At 29.9% G+C, this 22881-nt stretch overlaps 1 protein-coding gene across 2 annotated transcripts; it reads left to right on the forward strand.

Moving 5' to 3' along the window:
* The first annotated feature begins 5165 nt into the window (after positions 1-5165).
* LOC147801201 (uncharacterized) lies at positions 5166-14285 on the forward strand. 2 transcript variants are annotated; one of them, XR_015430621.1, is made up of 4 exons: positions 5166-5637; positions 8284-8428; positions 12203-12257; positions 14166-14285. XR_015430621.1 is itself a non-coding variant. In XM_087155513.1 (3 exons), exons 1-2 carry the CDS (start codon positions 5527-5529, stop codon positions 8404-8406), a joined length of 234 nt encoding a protein of 77 aa, XP_087011639.1. In that variant the 5' UTR covers positions 5303-5526; the 3' UTR covers positions 8407-8428; positions 14166-14285. The 2 variants fall into 2 exon arrangements, 1 of the variants encoding a protein (XP_087011639.1); XM_087155513.1 differs by lacking the exon at positions 12203-12257 and having other exon boundaries at positions 5303-5637.
* The last annotated feature ends 8596 nt before the right edge of the window (positions 14286-22881 follow it).

The raw sequence follows: 22881 nt of genomic DNA on the forward strand, positions 1-22881 counted from the left end.
ATTATAATAAACTTTAAATTATGTTATAAACAGGGACTAATATACTGTTTGTCTACGATAGGTACTCTGTCCGCCATTCGTCTGGAGGGGTGGCGGGGACTATGGTAACGAGGTATGATTATTTCAAGTAGGGGTGCGGGGTCCCTCTTTAAGACTGGTTTCGGTGGGAGAAAAGGAGACTTCTTTCTTCGATCTATTGTATTAGCCCTAGAGTTAAGAGAAATGAGCATTCGCGCCTGAAACATCGTTTAGAGCGTGTGATTCCTTTTTTTTAATCTTTTCTCTTTTTCAAACGCTTCTGTTTTAGAAAAAAAAATTTAAAAAATTTATATGTATGTATGGAATATGTATGGAAATTGTATAAAATTGTTTAAAGCAGCTCAATGTTTTATTAATAAATAACTCATCTATAAATTTATCATGCGTAGTAAATTGGTTATTAAGAAAAATATAAATTTGCTAATAAAAACTGTTTTTAATAAATAGTGAAAAAAACTGTACAGGTTACAATAAAATATGAATAAGAAAACGTAATTTAAGCAAAAAAAACTTCTGATAATTTCAGATGGTTTGATGGGTGCTGATAAAAATCATCGTTGATAGTTTTAGATTTCATCCTAGTTGCGGTCACTTGCTTTCAGTTTCAAAAAAAAAAAAATAAATAAATAAATAAATAAAATATTTAAAAATTAATAATCAAAACAAAGATATTTAATATTTCTCCGGCACAGATAACGTGAACTATTTTTATTTTCAGCAAAAGTTTTATCTCCTTTTAAAATCAGAGTTATTAAGTTTAAGCTCTTCACTTTTTCCAGAAAATTCAAGTAATAAAAGAAATTAACTGCTTTAAAAAATGTGCAAGTTTAGAAATTAAACCATCTAACAATCAATGAACATTCATAACAAATATCGTAAAATTAAAAAGTAATATTAAAAAAACCTGTACTACCCTTAATGTTAGAATTTGTTCCCTTTTTTTCCTTTGTATTTAAAAAATAACAACTGATTGAATCGAGAGAATTATTTTAAGTAAGAAAGAAATATTCATGCGAATCTCAAAAAAGTTCTTGAATCAGATTAAATAAGTCTCCTACTGGTGGCTGAGTCAGCCAATCTGGTATACTCCCCATACAAGCTATCATCGAAGCCACCCTCCCTAAAATGCTCTCTTCTTGTTTCCATAGCACCAGACTGCCGCAGACTTTGTGGCGGACAGAGTACCTATCGTAGACAAACAGTAGGGGATATCTTTATATCTATGGTTATAAAACAAACAAATAAATAAAAAGAGTGAAACCACTGTAACCAGGTTCTAGTTAAAATTAGTTGCAGTCAAAATAAATTGCAAAAGTTCAACATGCTATTTTCAGAAGAAAAAAAAAGAAAGATCATATTTATAAAATTTGTAAATTTTAGTTCTCTCAAATTGCAAAATTTGCCATCACAATACTGCTTTTTGAATAAATAAAATACTCAAAAGTAAAGCTATATTTTTTAATTAAATTATCCGTACTCAAAACTCTAGTAGATGCTTTTGAAGAAAAAATGCTTGCAAATTTTAAAATTCTTTTGAGAAATTCCAGTTATGTCGTAAGTGGCATCAACACTTAATACACAAAAAGTGAATTTAACACTTTAATCGTTATATATATATTTTTAAAAAATTATTAATAATAGGTCATTAATTAACAGGATCATCTATTTTATTTGATAATAATAATTTCCAAATAATGCAAGATTGAAATTGATTTTTTGTGTACTTACTAACATTAAATACAATTTTTTAAACTTCCGATTCTTGAGAAAACAAAAAAAATATTGAGCTCTTATTCGTTTAGAAAATATAACGATTTTGATAGATATATTTTAGTAGCGTATAAATATTAGTAAAACTAACTAGCAGATAATTTTATTTTGAGACATTTGCCAGAAATTTCAACAGAGTATGTAGATTAAATTATTCTTATGTCTCTAAGTTTTAACACCTTTGCATCTAGATTTCCAACGATTTTTCTTTGGTTCAACTTTCAAGTTTATTTCGAATTTAAATGTGAAGAAACAACATAAATGAAAGATCCGTGATATCAATGTATTGTAAACATTAAAATTGCTGATGCTAGTCGCTAAATCCTGAATAACTCTCTTTCAAGCGCGTTCGTAAACAACTGAAAAAACAAAATATTCTGATTTTCGATGCTGGAAAAATTATTAATTAGTGACTTTTCTCCCGAACAGTTAAACAAATTAAATACTGAATAAAATGTTTTAAAACTGCTATTGGAATAAAGCTAACAATCTGTATTAATACCTAAAACAAAAAGAATTTGCAATTAATGAGAATATAAATAAGTATTTTATGCTTTTTTTCGCAAATTGTCCTCACTAGCGGTAAATTCACATTTTTCGTAGCCTTGTAGCGCCATCTAATTTCCAGAACCAGAACTACAAAATCAAATGTAACAAAACTTTTATATGCTTTTAAAAATAATTCACAACCTAATTTTCCAAAAATAAACATTTTAGGTTCTGGCTAACAAGATTCTTGAATGTCGTGAAAAATTTCGAGACCCTTAGAACGCTATTTAATCTGTGTAACTGTTCGGCGGTTTTTAACATTACAGGTATACGGCTTTAGGACCACCTTAACGACATGGACAAAGATATTGTCTTTATTCTTAGAAAGAGTAAGAGAAAATATAGCTTAGGGCATTTCTAGCTAACCACTTTTAAAACCCCCTCTATTTTTCAAGCTGACAGAAATATCCGGGGTTTTGTCTCCTGCTTCACAAGATAAGAGTCGCCGGACCATCCTTTTTTTTTGCGCCTTTTCATAGTGCCGGTAACGGCTTGTTCAAACAGAATTGCCACTTTTCTGTGAATACTCGGAATCGAAGAACCGTATTTTTATTGAAATAATGAATCCAAAACTACAACATTTAATACTTTGAACTCGGCAACCATCCACAAATTGTGTGAAATGATTGAAGTGTCGATTCGGTTGAGTATAACTCAATTTAATGTTTCAGATTTCTTAGGATTCTTGAAAAAGAATATTAAAAGTAAAATATAATATTTTATTTTCAAAACAGAAATTTTTATAAAGGTGAATTGAGGATCACATATATGATTACTATTTTCCATAGAGAATATCAAATTTTGTTGTGATGATTAATTATTCTAAAGATATGAATTGGTCCATGAACAATTTATTTTAGGTTAAAAAATTTTTAACTCAAATAATAATCCCATCATCATAGAATTTTAAAAGTTATGAACTGAAGGGTTGTTAACCAATTAAAAGCTTTTTTTTTTTTTTTTTAAAATGATTAAAGTCCTTTGGAGTTAGTAAAATTCTTCATAGTAGAAAAATAGCTTTTACTAATTGAAAATATAAATAATTTAATAATTTGTGTTGTTCAAACAGAATTCAACAATTTAAATAAGATATTGTGAATAATAAAAGTACTCTTATTTGCAATTTTCCCCCAATATTTTGAAAATAAAAGAAGAAAAAAAATAGGTTGCATTATCGACACGATTATTTCATTTAAAATTTATTAATTCTTTAAATGTTTCTGGGATCCCGAAATGGACGAAACTCAGATAACATTGAAATCCGTTTAAATCTCATCACCAATGAAATATCCGATAATAAAAGAATTTAGGCAAAGTCGGGATTTTGGCTTGTATTATCGGTCATCTTGGTTTGAATTATTATAAATGACTACTCTTGGAGGAAAAAAAAACTAAATTTAAGAGCAAACAATCTTTAATAAAAAATAAGAAAAAACAAGCATTAGAGATTTGTCAGAGAAACTAAAGCAGAAAAAATGAAATGATAAGATGAAATTAGCTGTAAACCTCAGAATAAAGTCTTAAAATCTGTGATGAAACTACTAATTACCAGCATAGAGGGAGGGAAATGAATAATAATATCAAGAATTATAAATAGCTATATTTTCTGATAATTACGTTAAGTTAAAAAAAAAAAACTTTACCTTGAAATATAAACTCTATTACCGGTAATCGTGATTTCTCCATTTTGAAATAATTTTTACGAACAGAAATCGGGTTGGAGCACTATTCATTATGGTATGTATGATAGATAATCTGATTTTTTGTTTCAATTTTGCATGTATAGCCATCGATATTGATACAACTATTTTGCATTGCAGAAATATTGTTTACAGATATTCTATGTACTATATTTGTTTATACATCTATATACTGTCTGTTTGAATGTATAATCTTGATAACGATAATTTTTTGCACTTGATAAAATTTTGTAACAGAAACTTGTCTCAATCTGTTGTTAGTTTTAATGAAAATCAATAAATGCTTTTTCTTTCACAAAATTTTGATATCGTAATTTTTTTATTTTATTTACATCGATTATTTTGATACATCTTCATATTTATTACAGTGAGCAGCCTCATAAATCTAAATCTTGAAATATAAAAAAACATAGAATTGTTTTATTTTGTTGTTTTTAAGGATTCTTCGAAATGATCTATTATGTTATTATGTTATAATTTATTTTTACAACAGAAAATACTATTTATGAACCAGCAAGACTGAAATGAAAGAATTAAATCAATTTTCCTATAATTTTACTTTTACGTTTAGAAAATTACACAGCTTATCAAAGATAGCTTTTCGAAATAAGTTATTCCTTTGAAATTTATTTATTTGTCATGTCTTTTTTTAACGGTATTTACAAATAAAGTGCTTTTATTATCCACTTTTAGCATTATTCTCTGTTATAATTATTATGGTTATTATAATTTTAACTTAAATGCCTAAAATTAAAAATGACGTTCCTTCATTATATAAGTAATCACAAGACATTACTTAATAATTTAGTACTATTTGATAAAAATATTAATACCGTTTAACAACAAAAAGCAATAAGTTATATTTTTTAAAAAAAATAGGCTTCATATAAGACTATGCTCTCTCAAAATATGCAGTGTAATAAATTTATAATAAATAACTGTTTTAGATCAGTAAAAAAAAAAAAAAATCTTATTATTGTTAAATAATATTTTTGGCGATAAGTTTTTAATGTAACAAGTTACTTAACACCCCAGTACACGTATCCCCCACCAAAAAAGTAGGGGAGACAGTGAAACGGGTTTTCAATTTGACAGCTTTGAATTATTACTCTCGCGGAAGGAGGCTGGAGGTGCACTATATTTTTGTTGCCACTCTTACTGAAGACTAAAATGGAAAAGATCGGGCCTCTATATTCTGGTGGCCAAGGTTAGAGGATTACTCAGACGATGAATCTTTAAAAGCTACTTCTTAACTTAACTCTGATTGGATGAATGAATTCTGTAAACGAATAAAAGTTTTAATTATTTTAAAGCAGGTAAACTTGAACCAATCAACACCTACCATTTCTTCAGCATTGATACTCTATAATCTTAGCTGTCAAGCAAGTTGTTTATGTTATTCTTTTGGATTTTCAAAACTTGCAATGCATCTTTGATTAAAACATTCCAGCTTGATCTTTGATGAGCGATGGCGGATTTGGTAGATGAATTTTTACGTTATGGTTTGTTTTTTGGAGCTATATTTCAGTTAGTTTGTATTGCAGCTGTGATTTTTATTCCACCTAAAGAGGAAGGCCGGGTAAGTTCTATTTGTGCTTGAAGAGGTAAAATGACAGGTCTTTATTATTGAGTTATTATTATGGTAGCTTGCTTTCATTAATTAAGTTAATTTTTTTATTACATATAAAAACTGAAAACTGCAATTATTTTATTACAGTTTAAGCAATTATTTTATATTATTTATTTTGGATTAATAAAAAGGAATGTTTTTAAATGAATAGCACATTTTTCAATTTCCATGGGCTTGATACAATAGTAGTGCAGCATTTTTGTGTAGCTAATTCAGTTCTACGCATTATTATTGTATTGCTGATTTGCTAGTTGTGCGTTATGAATGAGGAATAAACAAATGTAGCCTGAAAAGATTGTCTGAAAGTACTTTTATGAAATGACACTTCAATTAATAATTTTAACTTGTAGTTTTATTCTGGAACAATGAATACTATATTATGCTTAATTTCCACCATCTAATTAAATTTATTTAAAATTTTTATTTAATATTTAAAATTTTTATTTAATGTTAAAGCAAAACAGCATGAATTATGCCCGAAAAAAGGATATACTCAGAGCCGGCTTATGCATGTCGCGGCCCCTAGGCAATGCTCGTCTTGGCCCCCCCCCTACCGTCTTCTAACTTCCTAATATATTTTTTCGTTAACACAACACTTTATTCATAATTACGCTGTTTTTTACTACATAGGTATATTATCACATTATTCAATGAAAATATTGAATCAAACGAAAAGAATATAAGTAATTAATATATGCATTTAAAAAAAATCATACAATAAGCTTAATTTAAGCTTATTGTATAGTTTTTTTAAAATTATTAGGTAATAGAATATGTAAAAAATAATAAACTTACGTATAGTAATTTTAACTTCAGTTTACACTACACGGATTTTTACTCGTCGTTTCACCGATTTTCTCGAAGCCCGAAGCACTTCTGCAGTCTTTATAAATAAATATCCAATACTTAGCTCTAAATTCGTAAGTTTTGAAACACAAACTGTAAAACTCTCTTTTCATTCACAGCCGTAAAACTCGCAAACAAATTGCACGAAGTGAAAATTCAACGATTATATCAAAAATGTTGTCTATGACACAATACAACGTATGTATTTAGCGGATCGGGGAATTCCCCAGTCATGCGACGAAAGAACCAGTACTGCAAACCTTATTTTTACATACTCTTTGGTAGCTTGGCCATAGAATATACACACCTATGGTAGGTACCAGAACAGTAAGTGTGCATTCACAACGTAGAATTTTGCGCGTTTTTCAAGCGTGTTGTGTTAAAAAAGCTGCTCTTGCTGTATAGTCATCTGATTAGTCGGCGTTAAAATTACCGCGATAAAATTGCTTGCGATTATATTACTGCGTTATATGTGAACTAACTACCATAATATTAATATCTAATTTGGAATGTGTTCAGAAATGTACTAAAATAGCGTCGATGTAATGTACCGAGCAAGACAATCGTCATTGAAATTTCGAATTAAATTTTTACTGTTTAAGAAACATTGTCAATTTTTTCCTCTGTAGCACAGGGCCCCTGAACGTGGCGGGGCCCCTAGGCAGTTGCCTACAGTGCCTAATGGATAAAACGGCCCTGGATATACTACAGTTTTATGGCTCAAAATGACAGGAAGAAGTTACAAGATAAACTCAAGTACTCTTCGAGGAGTTAAAAAGTAGGATAACTTTTCATCCACTTCGTTTTTAGAAGATGGACAGTCAGCTTTTGATGATAAGTTACCCTTAGTAATTGGCAACGATGACAAAGGAAATTTAAAGCTTGAAGGAAGCGGCGTATCTCTATGGAATTACAGATATTTACAGTAATGAACAGGCTTCACCCAGAGACAGAATTCTCATAAACTGTCTTGGGTATAATTTAAAATTTTTTTTTTTTAATTTTCTTTACAAGTAGGAATTAGAGAACGTTATATCAATTTTTTTTTTCATGTACGTCCTTTAATTGACCTAAATTTATTATTCGTTTATGTATTTTATTGGTACTCTATCTGGCCAAAAATATCTGGACACCCAGTGGTATGGACTTAGAGTGTCCTGAGGCTCATATTAATATGATATTTGTCCCCCTTTTGCATCGATGACAGTCTGCGCAAGTCTTGGAGGATTTTTCTCCAGTTTTTGTTTGGTGGCCATAGGAATTGACCAAGCCCCGATGTGTGAAGGGAGCAGTTATCCTGCTGGAAGAGAAATGGACTTATCCTGAAATATTTCCATAGAGTTGGGACTGCAGCATTGTCCAGAATGTTCACATGCACCTCAAAGTTCATGTTTCCAACAGCAGGAACTAATAGCCAAACCATGAGAAGCACGCCCACACCATTATGCTTCCACCACCATAACAATCGATTCTCTGGATACTTTTGGTCAGATAGTGTTTCCGGTAACTTCGCTGCATAATATATTTGTTTCTGTTCAATATGGCTTCATACCTGTCTTTGTGTTACGTAATAAATAAATCAAATCTCTCTTTAGGAAAGAATATTAAGTATGTCATTCATCAGATTTTTTTTTATTGAAGTAACAACACTCTAGTAAAATTGTTTTCTTTTTGCTGTGGGAAATATTGGGACTATTTAAGATTAATATTTATTTTCATTTGAGATATGAAGTTTATTTTGTTTCATAGGATTGTGGGGACTCTAGTGATGAAGATATTTTACCAGATGGCCCTATTCACCAACCATCTCACCGACATCATAGTCATCATGTAGGTCGCCGTAGTCGGCAAGAAAAGAAGAAGCGAAGATAATTTTTGGTGTGTAATTGTCAAGGTAGGGTAGTAAGTTTTCTAACATAGAGCCTTTCTTCAAGCACATTGCAGAGCTGCCAACCTGGAAGTTTTAGCTCTGTATGTTATTTAAAGTGGTTGTGAAATTTCACCAATGGTTCTTAAAATTTCACCATCACCTAACGACATACTGTTTGCTTTTCCAACATTATATATATATACCTTTCAACTATTTATTGTGGTGATCAGAAACTTTTTAAATCAAATCTTAAAACAGAATTTCTGCTTTCACTTTAAATACTTGGAAAAAATCTCTGGCTAAAAACCGGGGAAGTTGGCAGGTCTGACATTGGCTATAAATAAGTAAAATTACTACTTTAAAGAGTTGTGTGGTTATTAGGAATGGGTTTATCAGTATATTTAATATTTTTTATATTGCATTTACAATACCGATCATAAGTACAGACTCGTATTTATTTCAAAACTTTCAAAAATAGTTAAATAATTCTGACTTAAACGTATAATAATATATCAAACATAAACATCAACAAACTTTGCAAAACACTTTCCACATAAAAAAACTGTTCATTATTTTTTCATGTGCTTATTTTGAAGTTGATCACAAAATGAATGAAAATGCCTGCAAATACCTATTCTATAAAAATTTAATTTATTTATAAAATTTCATTGATTTGTAGTTAATAAACAATTAATTTATTTTTGTCTTCTTTTCTAAGGTTAATTTGGTAAGTTCATGTACACGACATATTTAAATTATGTCATTATAGCATGCTTTTGCAAGAATAACCGGTATATATTAAAAACAAATGTTATAATTTTTTTGCTCAATCTATTATATAAATATGGGTCAAAAATCAGAAATAAGTGTTAAAACACATGGAGTTATTGCTGCACTTCATGAAGAAGGCAAGCCGACAGATTGTCTCTAAAATTTTTGTTTTTATGACCTCTGTTCTCAGAGCATTGAATATGAAGAAAGAAACTGACCAAATTAACAGCCTCTAAGGCTTAAGGAGACTTGGAATAATATTCAAATGTGAGGATAAGTTCAGCTGCAGTTAAAGTAAGCGGCAGCAGATTTGGACAGCTCTAGTAATCTGCAAGTAATTCAATGGTACTAGGCAGAAAACTGTTAGTTACTTCTGTATAACGTCAACTTTGTGACTATGGTTTAAAAAGTTGTGTAGCTGCTAGAAAACCTCTCTAGAGATAACAAAACATAGTTAAGACTGCAATGAACCAAAAAACATGTTAACTGGTCTTTAGAACAGTAGTTTGAAGTTTTGTTTACTGACAAGTCAAAATTTGAATTTTTTGGAAACAAATAAAGGCAGTATGTTTGTCGTTTCGTTGCTGGGCGTATGACAAATTAATGTATGCTCCTAACTGTGAAGCATGGGGGAGATTCAGTCATGGTTTGAAGATGTTTTGCTGGTGACAAAGTTGGAGATAAGAATAAACTTGTGACATCTCTCTTTTGTGAAATGTTTTACCTTGGTTCGCTCAATTATTCACTTGCAAGTATAACAAGAATTTTTTATATATAATATTTTAATTTAGCATTCTTGATTATCTACATATTTACAATTAAATATCAACAGGTACATAAACTACATTACATAACTCCCAAGCTCCATTGCTCCCTACTGCCTCTCTACTCTCTCTCTCTCGCCCAATCTCTCTTCTCTCCACATTCCATTCATATTTAATAATCCTTTTTTTCACAAAAAATGTCCTTCACTTCTTACTCCACCCCCACTCTGGGGAACAACACTTCTTGTGTCCGTCACCCTCTGACCTTCAGGTCAGGGGTCAATCAAATGCATGGGAGAGGAATCAGAATCCTGACAAAAAGGAATTAATATTATCGTAGAATATTGCAGTGTTATGCTTTCTCATGTGGACAGAGGATTGTGAGTCAAGGATTTATTTTTCAGCACCCAAACATTCATCAAATTGTGTAGAAACTGAATTGCATCAAAAGTACTAAAATATATAAACACCAAGTACTGAAATATATGGAGTGACCCCACTCAATTCCCTGTTCTTGATCCCCTTCAACTATAATTTTGCCATTTACCTTCCATAATTATGTGCATTGCTTAAGAAATAAAAGGACCATCCTAAATAACTTTTGATCTAATGATTGGATCTTCACGTTCTAGGACTCAATCTTAATTGTTCAAGGGGGGTGACCTCAAATATGCTAATTACTTAGTGTAGAAAATATTTTAAGTTACCAAATCAAACACAAAAATGTACTTTCTCTGAATAAACATATTTTTTTCAATGATTTTAGATTTTTCATAACTTAAAATATTGTCCGCAGTAATGAATTAGCATATTTGAGGTCACCCCCTCGAATCATTAAGATTGAGTCCTAGAATGTGAAGTAGTGTTCTCCCTAAGCATTTTTAGACAGGCACCCTGTCTGCCCTTTGATCCATATAAAATATGCACCCTGCTTGACTTCTTTGTGAAAACAAGCCGTCATCCCTTCAAAGCACTGCCTTTTTATTTTATTTTTTCAGGAAAAGGCTGTTTTCTTAAATTTTTTTGTTATTTTGAAAATGAGTGAGAATTATTTTGTGAAATATATACATAAAATAGTATAAAAAGGTAATTTAAAAATTGAGCATCAAATTCAGTTATTGCAAACAGTGGTAGGTGAGTGCCCTTTAAAAACTCCAAGTGCCTTTTTCTGTGAAGTAGCACCATGCCCTCTTTTATTCATAGGAAAAACTCTGCTTGAAGATTAGATCAAAAGTTATTTGGGGGTCATTTTTTTGGCACACTGTACTATTTTAATATAATCTGATAAATTCTAAGTTAATTTTTTTGAATAATTCTGAACATTAAACTCTGTTTAACTTTAGGAAAAGTTTGTGTTATTTATGAAATAAGTTATTTCCATGTACTGATTTTATGGCTTTGATAAAAGTTACCATTTAAAATATTCTATCTTGTAATACTTCTTTGTGTGCTAATTTTTTTTAAAAAAAAGTAATTCTTATTATGTTTAAATTATATTTAAAAAGGAGTTTATACTATCAGTTTTTTTTTTAAATGTTGGAGAGTTATTATTTGAAGTAAGACATAGCTTTGGTTCTGCTTTATCACAAACATTTATAAATTGAGTTGCTTCCTCTATAAATGTTATATTTTGGTGGTTTGTTAAATTAGTTATATCATCTTCTAATAACTTTAATATTCAACCTGCAAAATTTTATACAAGACTTTTCTCAAATACTTATAAAATGAATTCTTATTTTTTTCTCATTTTCTTTTACAATAACTTCTGTATGTTTTTTTTTTCTTAATATTTTGATAAAAATGACCATACATTTCATGCATTTTTTCCTCAATGGCCAAGAGCCCAGAATGACATTTGGCTTTCTCAAAAATTTTTTTTTTTGGATGCAGTCTTCATCCATTCTAGCAACGTAGCGTGCCTATTTTATTAATTGTTTGGGGAAATTAATGATATCAAGTTCAGTAAATGAGTGATAAAGTTCTAAATTTATTCTTCTTAGCCACATGCTATTTTTTTAAAATTCCGTCAAAAATAGCTCTTTTTGACGATACCAATCATGTTTTCATCAGAATCGGACATGGACCAAGCATCACAAGCATAAGTTAAAATAGATTTTATGAGACTTTTGTATTAAAACCTTTGTTTTCTTTTGATTACATTCGATTTCGGATATATTTATATTCCATTAAAATATCTGTTGGCTCTAATAGTTTCTCTTTTGTGATTTCAGTTGTAGTATAAATTTTTTTTTTTTGGTTTCAGATCCTAAATAAGTGAAGCTGTCAGCAGCCTCAAAATTTTACTCTTCAATTTTAAAGTGGGTAATGTTTTAATTAGATTTTGTGCAAGGCATGTATTTGGTCTTATTCTGAATTATTATCAGATCCTTGTTGGAATCTTACCGCTTTTCCTAATTCTGGAGGAAGGCACAGAAGGAAAGGTGTTCATCACGCTGTTGAACACTTTTTTTTTACCATAGGATGTGATAGATTATTCTGTATTTTGACCTTAATTTTAGCTTCATTTTATGTCAGGCTTAGCAATCATATTAAATAGTTAGGAGTTTTAAACTTTCTCATGGCTGTGATAAGAGCCTTTCTATTAATACTATCATAAGCGTTTTTGAAGTCAATATGCAGGTAGTGTGTATCAATTTTAAAATATTTTGTCTGTTCCAAAATCTCTTAAATGTTGAATGTTGTTCAGTGGTGCTCCTTTCCTTTCAAATTCTGTTCTAATAATCTCCAGCTGTTTTTTCCACAAATGCAGAAAGTCTGATAAGTAGAATGTTTGAGTATTCTCAAGTTTCATGCATTAAATTAAAGTAGCATTTCTATTATTTTTACAACTATTTTTTTCAGGAAATAAGCGTGAATCAATGCAAACTTAAGTGAATAAAAGGTAGCAGAAATAATGATATGCTTACTTTTTTGTGTGTGCTCATTACTGCTGTCTTCACTTTCTTTAATACAACACAAATAAATAGTGGCTTACTCAATAAGTTGAGGCATTAATAATTCAATGAAATGCCTTCTAAAAAGTGAGTTTATTCTTAAATAAACACAATTAGTAATTATTAGTTGTTGAGCTAGTGCTCTTAACAAGATGGAGGGTGTATGAGTAGTAAAGTGAAACTTATTAAAGTTATACTACATTACATAATTAATTAGTGCCATCCAGTTGTTAAAATAATACACGTTGAATTGAAAGATACTCATAATAAGATAAATATATTTTATAGCAATAACTATGCCAAATATGTTTTGTTTGAGTATTTGCTTTAACTTATATGGAATATGCTCCACCGCCGTGGTTTCGCCACAGGTGCCCACTGGGTAACGAGAAGAGGGTAGCAGTTCTGGCACTTTCTGAGGCCAATGGACAATAGTTCCAAGTGCCCGCTATTAAAAAAAAAAACTTCTATGCAATACATTCAGTCATAGTTAACATGCCAACTTTCTATGATTTTTGAGAAATTTTTTTCCATTAGAAGCTAAGTTTATTTTTAATGTGCTGATTCTTTGTTTTGTAAACATGATAAGTTATTTCCACACCACTTCATGTAAAGGATACAAAAGTCAATATAGTAAGTTATACCTTTATATATTATATTTTATATATTTAAAAGTTAATATAATAAGTCATGCTTTTGTTGTTAAAATATTTCAGAGCGTTTTTGTGTTCTATTTCTTTAAACAATTTGGTTAGTAAAACTAATATGTTGACAACGTTATTATAACCTATTTTAAAATTCAATAAACTTAATGTATCAAATATTTATACACTTATCTTGTTTTATTACATTCTTTCTGTTGATATTCAAGCAGTTTACTAATTGTATAACAAAATTAGTTTTGTGATAAAAGAAAAATAGAAACTGAACAATAACATTAAAGGCAATATTAAAAATAATAAATATGTTATTTCAATATTTGTTTAGACTTTGTATTATATGTTTTAAATATTTTGCAATATTATTTTAATATATTGCTAATATAAATAATACTGGAAATAATATTTTGTAGTATTATTTACAAAATCAAGCAATTGCTATCATCAGTTATTCTAAACAAATAAAGTAACTACATCTTTAAAATTATACTGACCTTCTCGATAAAAGGGTGTCACCCTATGTGTGTCAATAAAAAATCTTTATGTGTGTGTGTGTGGGGGGGGGGATACGTGTTTACAATGAAACATGACTTATTTAAATTTTTTTTTCCAGGTTCATTTTGTGTTTCATCATCTGAATTTTTGTTGGATCATTTTATTTGATCCTTTTGGAATGTTCTGTAAATTTGTTATAATTTTTGCACAAATAAAAGGTTTTGTATGAAAAAGTAAAGCTATTTAGCAAGTGTAATTTTTTTTCTTACTTTGCTTTAAAAGAACAATATATAATCTGAAGCTACCAACTTTTAAGTATTTTGTGTAAAATTATGCCTTCTATTTATTTCTTCTGTTATAAATTTAATTTAAAATGATTTTGGATTTTCAGTGCACTTAAATAAATTAATCATATATACAATGAAACATCTCGAGAGTGACCACTCTCCATTCCACAGTAAAATGGTGGTTGATGGAGGTTGGTCAGTTTTAGAGATAACCTCCATTGATTTAAAAATTGTTATCGAAGGTACATTGTTTTTTCTAACAATTTTAATTTAAGTCTGTGTCGTTTTCATGGTACGGAAATGCACTTCTGTTGGTGTTAGGATGGATCTATGAATAAAATTTAGCTTCTATAAAAATTATCTCAACTGATATAATTATGTGTAAAAACAAATTTACCAATTATGAATGATAAAGCTATTTTAAATAAATAAACGATTATGTTTTTTGTTTAAGTTAGCATTTTATTTTATATCATAAAAATTAGATAGCTTTAAAAGTAGAGAAGACATTAGTTTATTTGAGATGCTTGTTTTTTCTAAAATAATTTTTTTTTCTAATTTAACTTTCGACTCTAAAAGTAAATCATTGATAGCATCATCTTTTGTGCACTCAGACTTCAACATGATGTTGTATCGTCAAAAGATAAGATCCTCGCGCAAATGTTTTGAATACATTTTAATCTACTTAATTGTTTTGTTAAATTTTTTGTTTTTATATTTTTTCGTGTTTCCTTATTTGACCTTTTCTGTATTTGGTGCAGATATTTTTTGGATCTCTGGGAGAGGTTTTATTGCTCTCTCCTAAAGGTTTTCTTCAACACAAAATCTATGGGAATTATGTGCCTCCCAAAATTGGTTTTAAATAGAGGTGGTCTTTCCTGCAGGTTTCACTGTATATAGCCTAATCCAAAGTTTTGGGTGTAACATTTACACAAGATAAATTGGTCATTAGTTAAACCTTATTTTAAAGCATTAGTTTAAATTTATATGGATTTCGCTGTTGACCACCTTCATATACATTAGTACAAATCTGCAAGTTGCCTTGTGTTTAATTTATTTTTAAAAAAAAACCCCATTTGTTGCGGTACGATATGAAAAGGGCATGTATTTTTTATCTTTCACTACTAAAGTTCAAAATTCTGTGAATTATAACAACTGTGTGAACTGTGTTTTTTATGCAATAATGATAAAGTAAGTATCCAATGAAAAATTAAATTATCTTAATTCTTGCTTGTATTGGAAATATTCAAAGTTTCTTTGTGGTTGTAACATCCTGTTGCTGGTGTGACTAGTATAACCAATGCAATAATGACTCAACAAATTTTTACAAAGCAGATTTTTTTTAATAAATATATTAATGAATGATACAGTAATAATATTTTATTAAAAAGTAATAATATTAATTTTTCTTGCCTCACATTCTTCCTTTGTCACTGTAATTGTTTTTCTTTCTTAGCTGTTTTTTTTTTTTAAAAGATTTTCTCCTTACGTTTACTTCCCCCCCTCCCTTTTGTAGATCTGCATATTTAAGGGGTTTTCTTTAATCTTTTTCCTTTTGTGTTATCCTTTCTTCTGAAAAAGAAATTCATGAAAAAATTGAATATAGCACTAAATGTCAAAAAAAATACATATTTAACAAATTGTAAATATTTTTATTTAAATGATTTAAAAAGTATATCTTAGAAAAAATTAAATGCTAAATTGTTTTGAAATTTCAAACTCTGTATCTATATTTTATGCTAACTTTATAAACATTTAAATAACTGTTTCTCTGATTATTTTTTTCTTATTCCTTCTTTTTATTTAATTTAAGTAAAAATAGACGGGACATCTGCTCCTAATATTATATTTATTTAAAAAAATTAAAAAATTTTTTTTTTTTTTTTTTGAATTTCACCAGAATTCTCACTTTTTAATTTAATTTGTTTATCATATATAATTTTCAAATTTTTTTTTTTGAGGAAGCAACAACTTACAATCTGAACTGAATTAAATAAACAATTGTACACAATGCCACATGTTCAAATGAGGCTAATATTAATTTATCAGCTGAGGTTCTCAAAATAAATCAAAGGGTCAATCGCAACTAATTCAATCAATCGTTATTGTTGTCATTTATATATTTCCAGCACATTTTTTCATAATTTTGCTTAATAGTTTGTTTAAATTGCATTTGTGCTTATTTTAAAATAAAATTTTGTGGGCCATAACATGTCATGTGCCGGCCAGGTAGCCGAGTGGTTAGCGTGCCTGACTACGAAGCCAATGGCTGCGGGTTCGAATCCCGCTCTGGGCATGTGTCTCTCTCTCTGTTGTTTTCTGATGTGTGAATGTATGACTGTGTCCCACCCTATGAACGGGTATTTGTGGCAGTGTGGGTAATGTTGCTCGCCTCCGTGACTTTGGTTCACAGGTGCCCACTGGGTAACGCTAAATGAGCAACACTTCCGGCATCTTCTAAGGCGAAGAACGAAAGTTCAGTGCCTGCCGTTATTAAAAAAAAAGAAAAAAAAAAAAAAAAGAAAAAAAAAACATGTCATGTTTTGTGACAGGAACAAGTAAATATTTTAATTAAATTATTAAAACATAAAATTTTATTTTGTTTCTGTAATTCAAAGTATCTTGATAAACTATTTTTGAATACTAAGTATCAAAACTTAAATTCAAATGAATTTTTCTGTAGAGGTATAAATGTAAATTTCTGTAGCCAATGTAACAATAATTAAGAAAAAAAAATTAAATATGCTTACTCTCTTTGCAGGAAAAAACTCTCAATACTAGCTGTCAGATTAAGTATACAAATTTAGAGATTTGCAGAATTACTTGATCTTGATCAGCTATACGAGATCTGAAACATAAAGATTTTTGGCGCAGTTTTTTAACACAGATATAGTATGTCTTTATAATTTAAAATAAGCAAGTTAATGAGAAAAATTTCATTATTTTTCATAAAAATATGAAGTTTTACTTTTACAATTAGAATTCAAATTTCAAACATATCAAAATTTCCATAATTTCAATCCCAGCAGATTACCGAAGTCAAGCATCACTGGCTACGGTCAGTGTGCAGGTGGGTGACCACTTGGATCAGTGTGCGTAGGGACCGAGGGTGTGCGGTATTGGTCCTCGTTAAACTGTGCTACCGTAAAGTGCTCGACTTCGCGCGCAGGTCGTCGGGCTACCGAAGCGAGGGTGCCATCCCCTCCGCAGAGGATCAAAATTGTGATGGCATGTCTTCGGATCATCCTCTGGGATGTTTCCCAGACCGTCGCCAATAGCCCATTGTGCAGCTCTAGTGCGACGTAAATTAACAACAACAACAACATAATTTCAAACATATTTAAATTTTCCTCCTCATGTCCACTTTTTATGGGAATTGAGCGATGTAAAGGTATGATGGCGCATTTAAGGTCTTATAAACTGGAAAAATATATATTTCTGTATGTAACTGTAATTCAATTTTAATTTTACAACCACTTTGGAAAATCCCCCAAAAGATTAAAAACTGGCAAGTATGATGATTTTTCACACCTAGTATAAATTTTAAAGCTTTTTTTTTATATAATATTTTTTGTGAAATCTAATCAGGTTGTCAAAACATGTCACTCTTATGCTGATTGCGATAAAATTATTATAAATTCATATGCATAATTTTAAAATTAGCAAATTTATGAGTATCTAGATACCTGCGACGATCAGCTGGTATGCCTTCTTGAACTCGCCGCTTCACGGTTCCACATTTCGTCAACAGGAATGTGATTCTTCCTCGGATTTCCTCTTTTTTTCAGATTTTTCCATTTCCTCGGAAAATTGTTTTTTGCACAAGTTAAAATATTTTATTTATATTTAATTTTCTGCGGATCAAAAGTATTGAAGTCCTCATTCCTCCTTCTGAAGTTTCTCTAAAAATCATTTCCTTGGGATAAAACTGGTTGATAAGGATGAGATTTTTACGCTTTTGTCTCTCGAATTTCAGCCTTTTTATCAAAAACTCCGATTCTCTAAAAGTTTCGGTTTTTTTAATGAATGTCCCGCTTTTTTTTAAAAAAAAATTCAGTCGTTGAAATAAAATAATTATTGGCGATCGAAATGGGCTGCAGGTGGCGTAGAGCAGAACTATTTTCCTATGGCAACACTTCACATGCTTTCCCCATTAGCGTGTGGAAAGTCATAGAGGAAGGAAGTACGTTTGTTTCTCTCTTGATTTTCATATAGATTAAAATCTTTTAAGTTGGAAAACTATATGGAACTTAAAACTAAATTAAACATAGTTCTAAAGAAAAGTATCATGGAAATTTTAAGAAATATTTTTATTACATGAAAAGGAAAAATATTAAGAAAAGGGAAAATATCGTAGTACATTCCTATACAATTGATAAAAGGAGGAGAGGGAAGGGAGAAGGGCTAAAGGCATGAAACCGGTCTCTCCCCAGATGGCGTGTTCGAGTGTTGCGATCGCGAATATTTATTTACGATTTTCAAAGATGAACAGAAAATTCAAACTACGCCCTAGCTGCTAACCCTTCCGCATTTTTACTTATTTTAGCTATTTTCTCCGATTTTAAGCACAAAAAATAAGATTTTCCGTATTTTTATCCGTAAGCCGGATAGCTAGTATTTTCGTAATTCGGACGTCACTGTTTCCGGTTTTCTGGCGTGAAACGTGAAAGCAAACTGAAAAAGAAAAAAAAAAAAAATAGAGGTGGATTTGCAGTGAAAATATTTATTTGCTCATTCAATTAATCTGGTAAATTTTTATTTATTATGTCTTAACAAAAACAATACAAACAAGCCTTTTAGAAATCCCAAGTCCAGACTCTGCAAATATCTCGATTCTTATTCACTCGATTTTAATATCAATCATCGATTTTCATACTTACCCGATTTAAAAGTTGCGCATTGCGATTCTTATTTACGCTATTTAAATATCGTACATTATGATTCTTATTTACGAGATTTAAAAATCCAATATCGCGTTTTGTATTTACACATTTTTAAAATCGCGGTTTTATTATCAAACATCGATTTTCGTGTTTACCTGATTTAAAAGTTGAACGTTGCTACTCTTATTCAGGCGATTTAAATATCGTACATTAATATTCTTATTTACGAGATTTAAAAACCCAATATCGCGATTTGTATCTACGCGCTTTTAAAACCCTGTGTAGCGATTCGTATTTATGCGAGCTTAAAATCCAATGTCGTGATTCGTTTTTGCGGTTGTAGTATCAAACATCGATTTTCGTATTTATACCTGCTTTAAAAATTAGACATTGGGATTCGTATTCGCTCGATTTAAAAATTATGCATCGTGATTCATATTTACGTGATCGAAAAATTACGCATCATGATTTGTATTTTCGCAAATTTTAAATTCAATATCGAGTTTCATATTCACGTGATTTAAAAGCTTCATATCGGGAATCACATTCTCTCAATTTAAAATCATGCATGTGATTCACATTCATATATTCATGTCCCGCAGTGGACTGATCGTTAAGACACGGTTCCCAGCAGATCACCGAAGTCAAGCATCACTGGCTTCGGTCAGTGTGCGGGTGGGTGACCACTTGGATCAGTCTGCATAGGGGCCGAGGGTGTGCGGTATTGGTCCTCGTTAAACTGTGCTACCGTAAAGTGCTCGACTTCGCGCGCAGGTCGTCGGCCTACCGAAGCGGCGGTGTCATCCCCTCCGCAGAGGATCAAAATTGCGATGGCATGTCTTCGGATCATCCTCCGGGATGTTTCCCAGACCGTCGCCAATAGTCCATTGTGCAGCTCTAGTGCGACGTAAATAAACAACAACAACAACATCATATATTCATACAATTTTAAAATTAATCATCGGGATTTATAATTACGTGGTTTACAAGTTTAAAAATCGCACTATTTATATATTGTTGTTGTTCTTGTTGATTTACGTCTCACTAGAGATGCACAATGGGCTATTGGCGACGGTCTGGGAAACATCCCTGAGGATGATCCGAAGACATGCCATCACAATTTTGATCCTCTGCAGAGGGGATGGCACCCCCGCTTCGGTAGCCCAACGACCTGCACGCGAAGTCGAGCATTTTACGGTAGCACAGTTTAACGAGGACCAATACCGCACACCCTCGGTCCCTACGCAGGCTGATCCAAGTGGGTTCCCCACCCGCACACTATTTATATATATATAAACACAAATTAACATGAAAAACAAGAATAAAATAAAAAATTAAATGGAACAGAAACAAGAATGGTAAAAGCAAATAGTCGTTATCAAGACACATCTATTGCTATAAATGCGATATTTCTGAATAAAGAATAATTATCCTAAGATAAAAATTATTCTTTATATGTGTCGATATCGCAAAAAACCTTATGTTGTAAAAAATCATGAAATCAAAGAAAAATGTAAAAAGAAATCAAACTTACCGGCGTGAATTAAAACGCGGTTTAGGTTTAAAAGTACAATAATAAAACAGTTAACTAAAATCGCGAAGATGTAAAATATTGGAAGTTGTGCTTATAGCTTGAATCGAATAAAATAAAATTAAAAAATATACTTGATCGAAGAAGAAAAAAATTTTAGGTAAAATATTAGTGCTGCCATGTATGAGAAACAATTAGTAAAAATGTAATAAAATTGAAATAATAATAAAAATGTTTAACGGATTGATTAAATTAGCAGACTAAGAAAAAAAAAAAAAAAAAAAGAAAATCATTTATAGGGAAATTAATTTAAAAGTCAGTCTGTCAGGATAGAAAGCCGTTTATAGACTTATCCTTCATTCATAAATCCTTACATAATTTTACAGAATACACATATCCATCTTTCATAGGGTGACTTATTTAAAAATCAGAGCCTGCATACAGGAATAGAAAACCGTTTATAGGTTTTATTCTTCTTTCATACAACCTTACATAATTTTAAAGAATACACGTATCACCTGCATTCATTTGGGGTGGTTCTTTACGAACCAGAGCCCATTCCACTTATACAAAAATAATAAATAAATAAATAAACTGTTTATTATACTGGACAATTAAAATTAAATTAATTTTAAGAGGCTACAAATATTAAAAAGTAACTAAAAAACATTTAACTAATCCAGTATAAAAGGTCATACATCCAAACTATTCCGTCCAGTGGCTTTAGGAATAGTTTATCATAGTTAGTTCCTACCTTGAAAAAATCAGAGCTTATTCTTAAAACAGGAAAATTAAATAAAAATTAAAAATTAATGTACCAAGTTTTTTAAGATATTTTTAAAATAGAATTTAAGAAATGAACTAGGAAAATGGCTATTAATTAAATCGTTTTTATATATATCAGTATCTAATAAAAACTCGTTATAGTTAGAATTATTCCTGTAAAATCTATGAATTTGATTGGCAATAATATTAGAAAAAACCTTATTGGCTAAGTTAGAGTTAAAATTTATGCATTTTTTAACTGGAAATTTAAAATCATTTCTTTTGTCAAAAAGTTTAAATGTAATATTTTTATCTGCATTAATATTAAGAGTCAAATCTAAAAAATTTGCTGAAGAATTACTATTATTTGTTTTATTAAGAATTAATTCATTTGAATAAATATGTTTTGCTAGAATATCGAAATCATTAAAATTAATAACTAATAGATCATCAATGAATCTGAGAAAGAGAGAATCAATTGGAAGATTAACATGTGATTTTACAAATCTATATTCTTGTAGAAAAAGAAAAATATTGCAGATGTTAGTACTAAAATTATTTCCCATGGGAATACCATTAATTTGTTGAAAAAGGTGGTCATTGAAAAGAATATAATTGTTGTTAAGGTTAATATGTACTAGAAAGTTCCAGTTATCTTCATTAATAATATCACTGAGATTAAACATGCTATGAATTTGAAGAAGGTCATCATGAATTTTATTAGTTGGAAGGGAAGTATAGAGGTTTTCGAAATCAAAACAGTGAATTGAATCTACATTTTTTAAAGTTTTTAGTGTATTTAAAACCTGAATGCTATTTTTAATATTCCAATTTAAATAGTTATTATTTTTAGTAAGTTTATTAATTTTGTTATAAACTTTTTTAAGAATGTTCTCAAAGTAAATACCGATCTTTTTCATGTTACTATTAACGCCACTTGCAATAAATCTGAATTTGGTTGGAGTCTTATGGAATTTTGGATTGGCAAAAAGAAAAGGAAAATTGTTAATATTATTTGGTTTAATTTTAAGTCTTTTATAGATAGCATTAATTTTATTAATAATAATATCACTGTTGGTGTTAAGTTTTTTGTAGGTAATATTGCTAAAAACACAAATAATAAAATAAAAATTGATATAAAGAAAAACTAAAAATGGGAAAGCCAATAGTGGTTATCAACACACATCTATTGGAATAAATTAATGCGATATTTCTGAATAAAGAATAATTATCCTAAGATAAAAATTATTCTTTATATGTGTCGATATCACAAAAAACATTTTGTTAAAAAAGAGCATGAAATCAAAGAAAAAAGTAATCAAACTTACCGGCGTGTAGCAAAATGGGGTTTAGGTATAAAAGTAAAAT

This window comes from Parasteatoda tepidariorum, chromosome 11 (assembly GCF_982258835.1).
Source record: "Parasteatoda tepidariorum strain Cologne lab strain chromosome 11, Ptep-v5.0, whole genome shotgun sequence".
NCBI classification, from domain to species: Eukaryota; Metazoa; Arthropoda; class Arachnida; order Araneae; family Theridiidae; genus Parasteatoda; species Parasteatoda tepidariorum.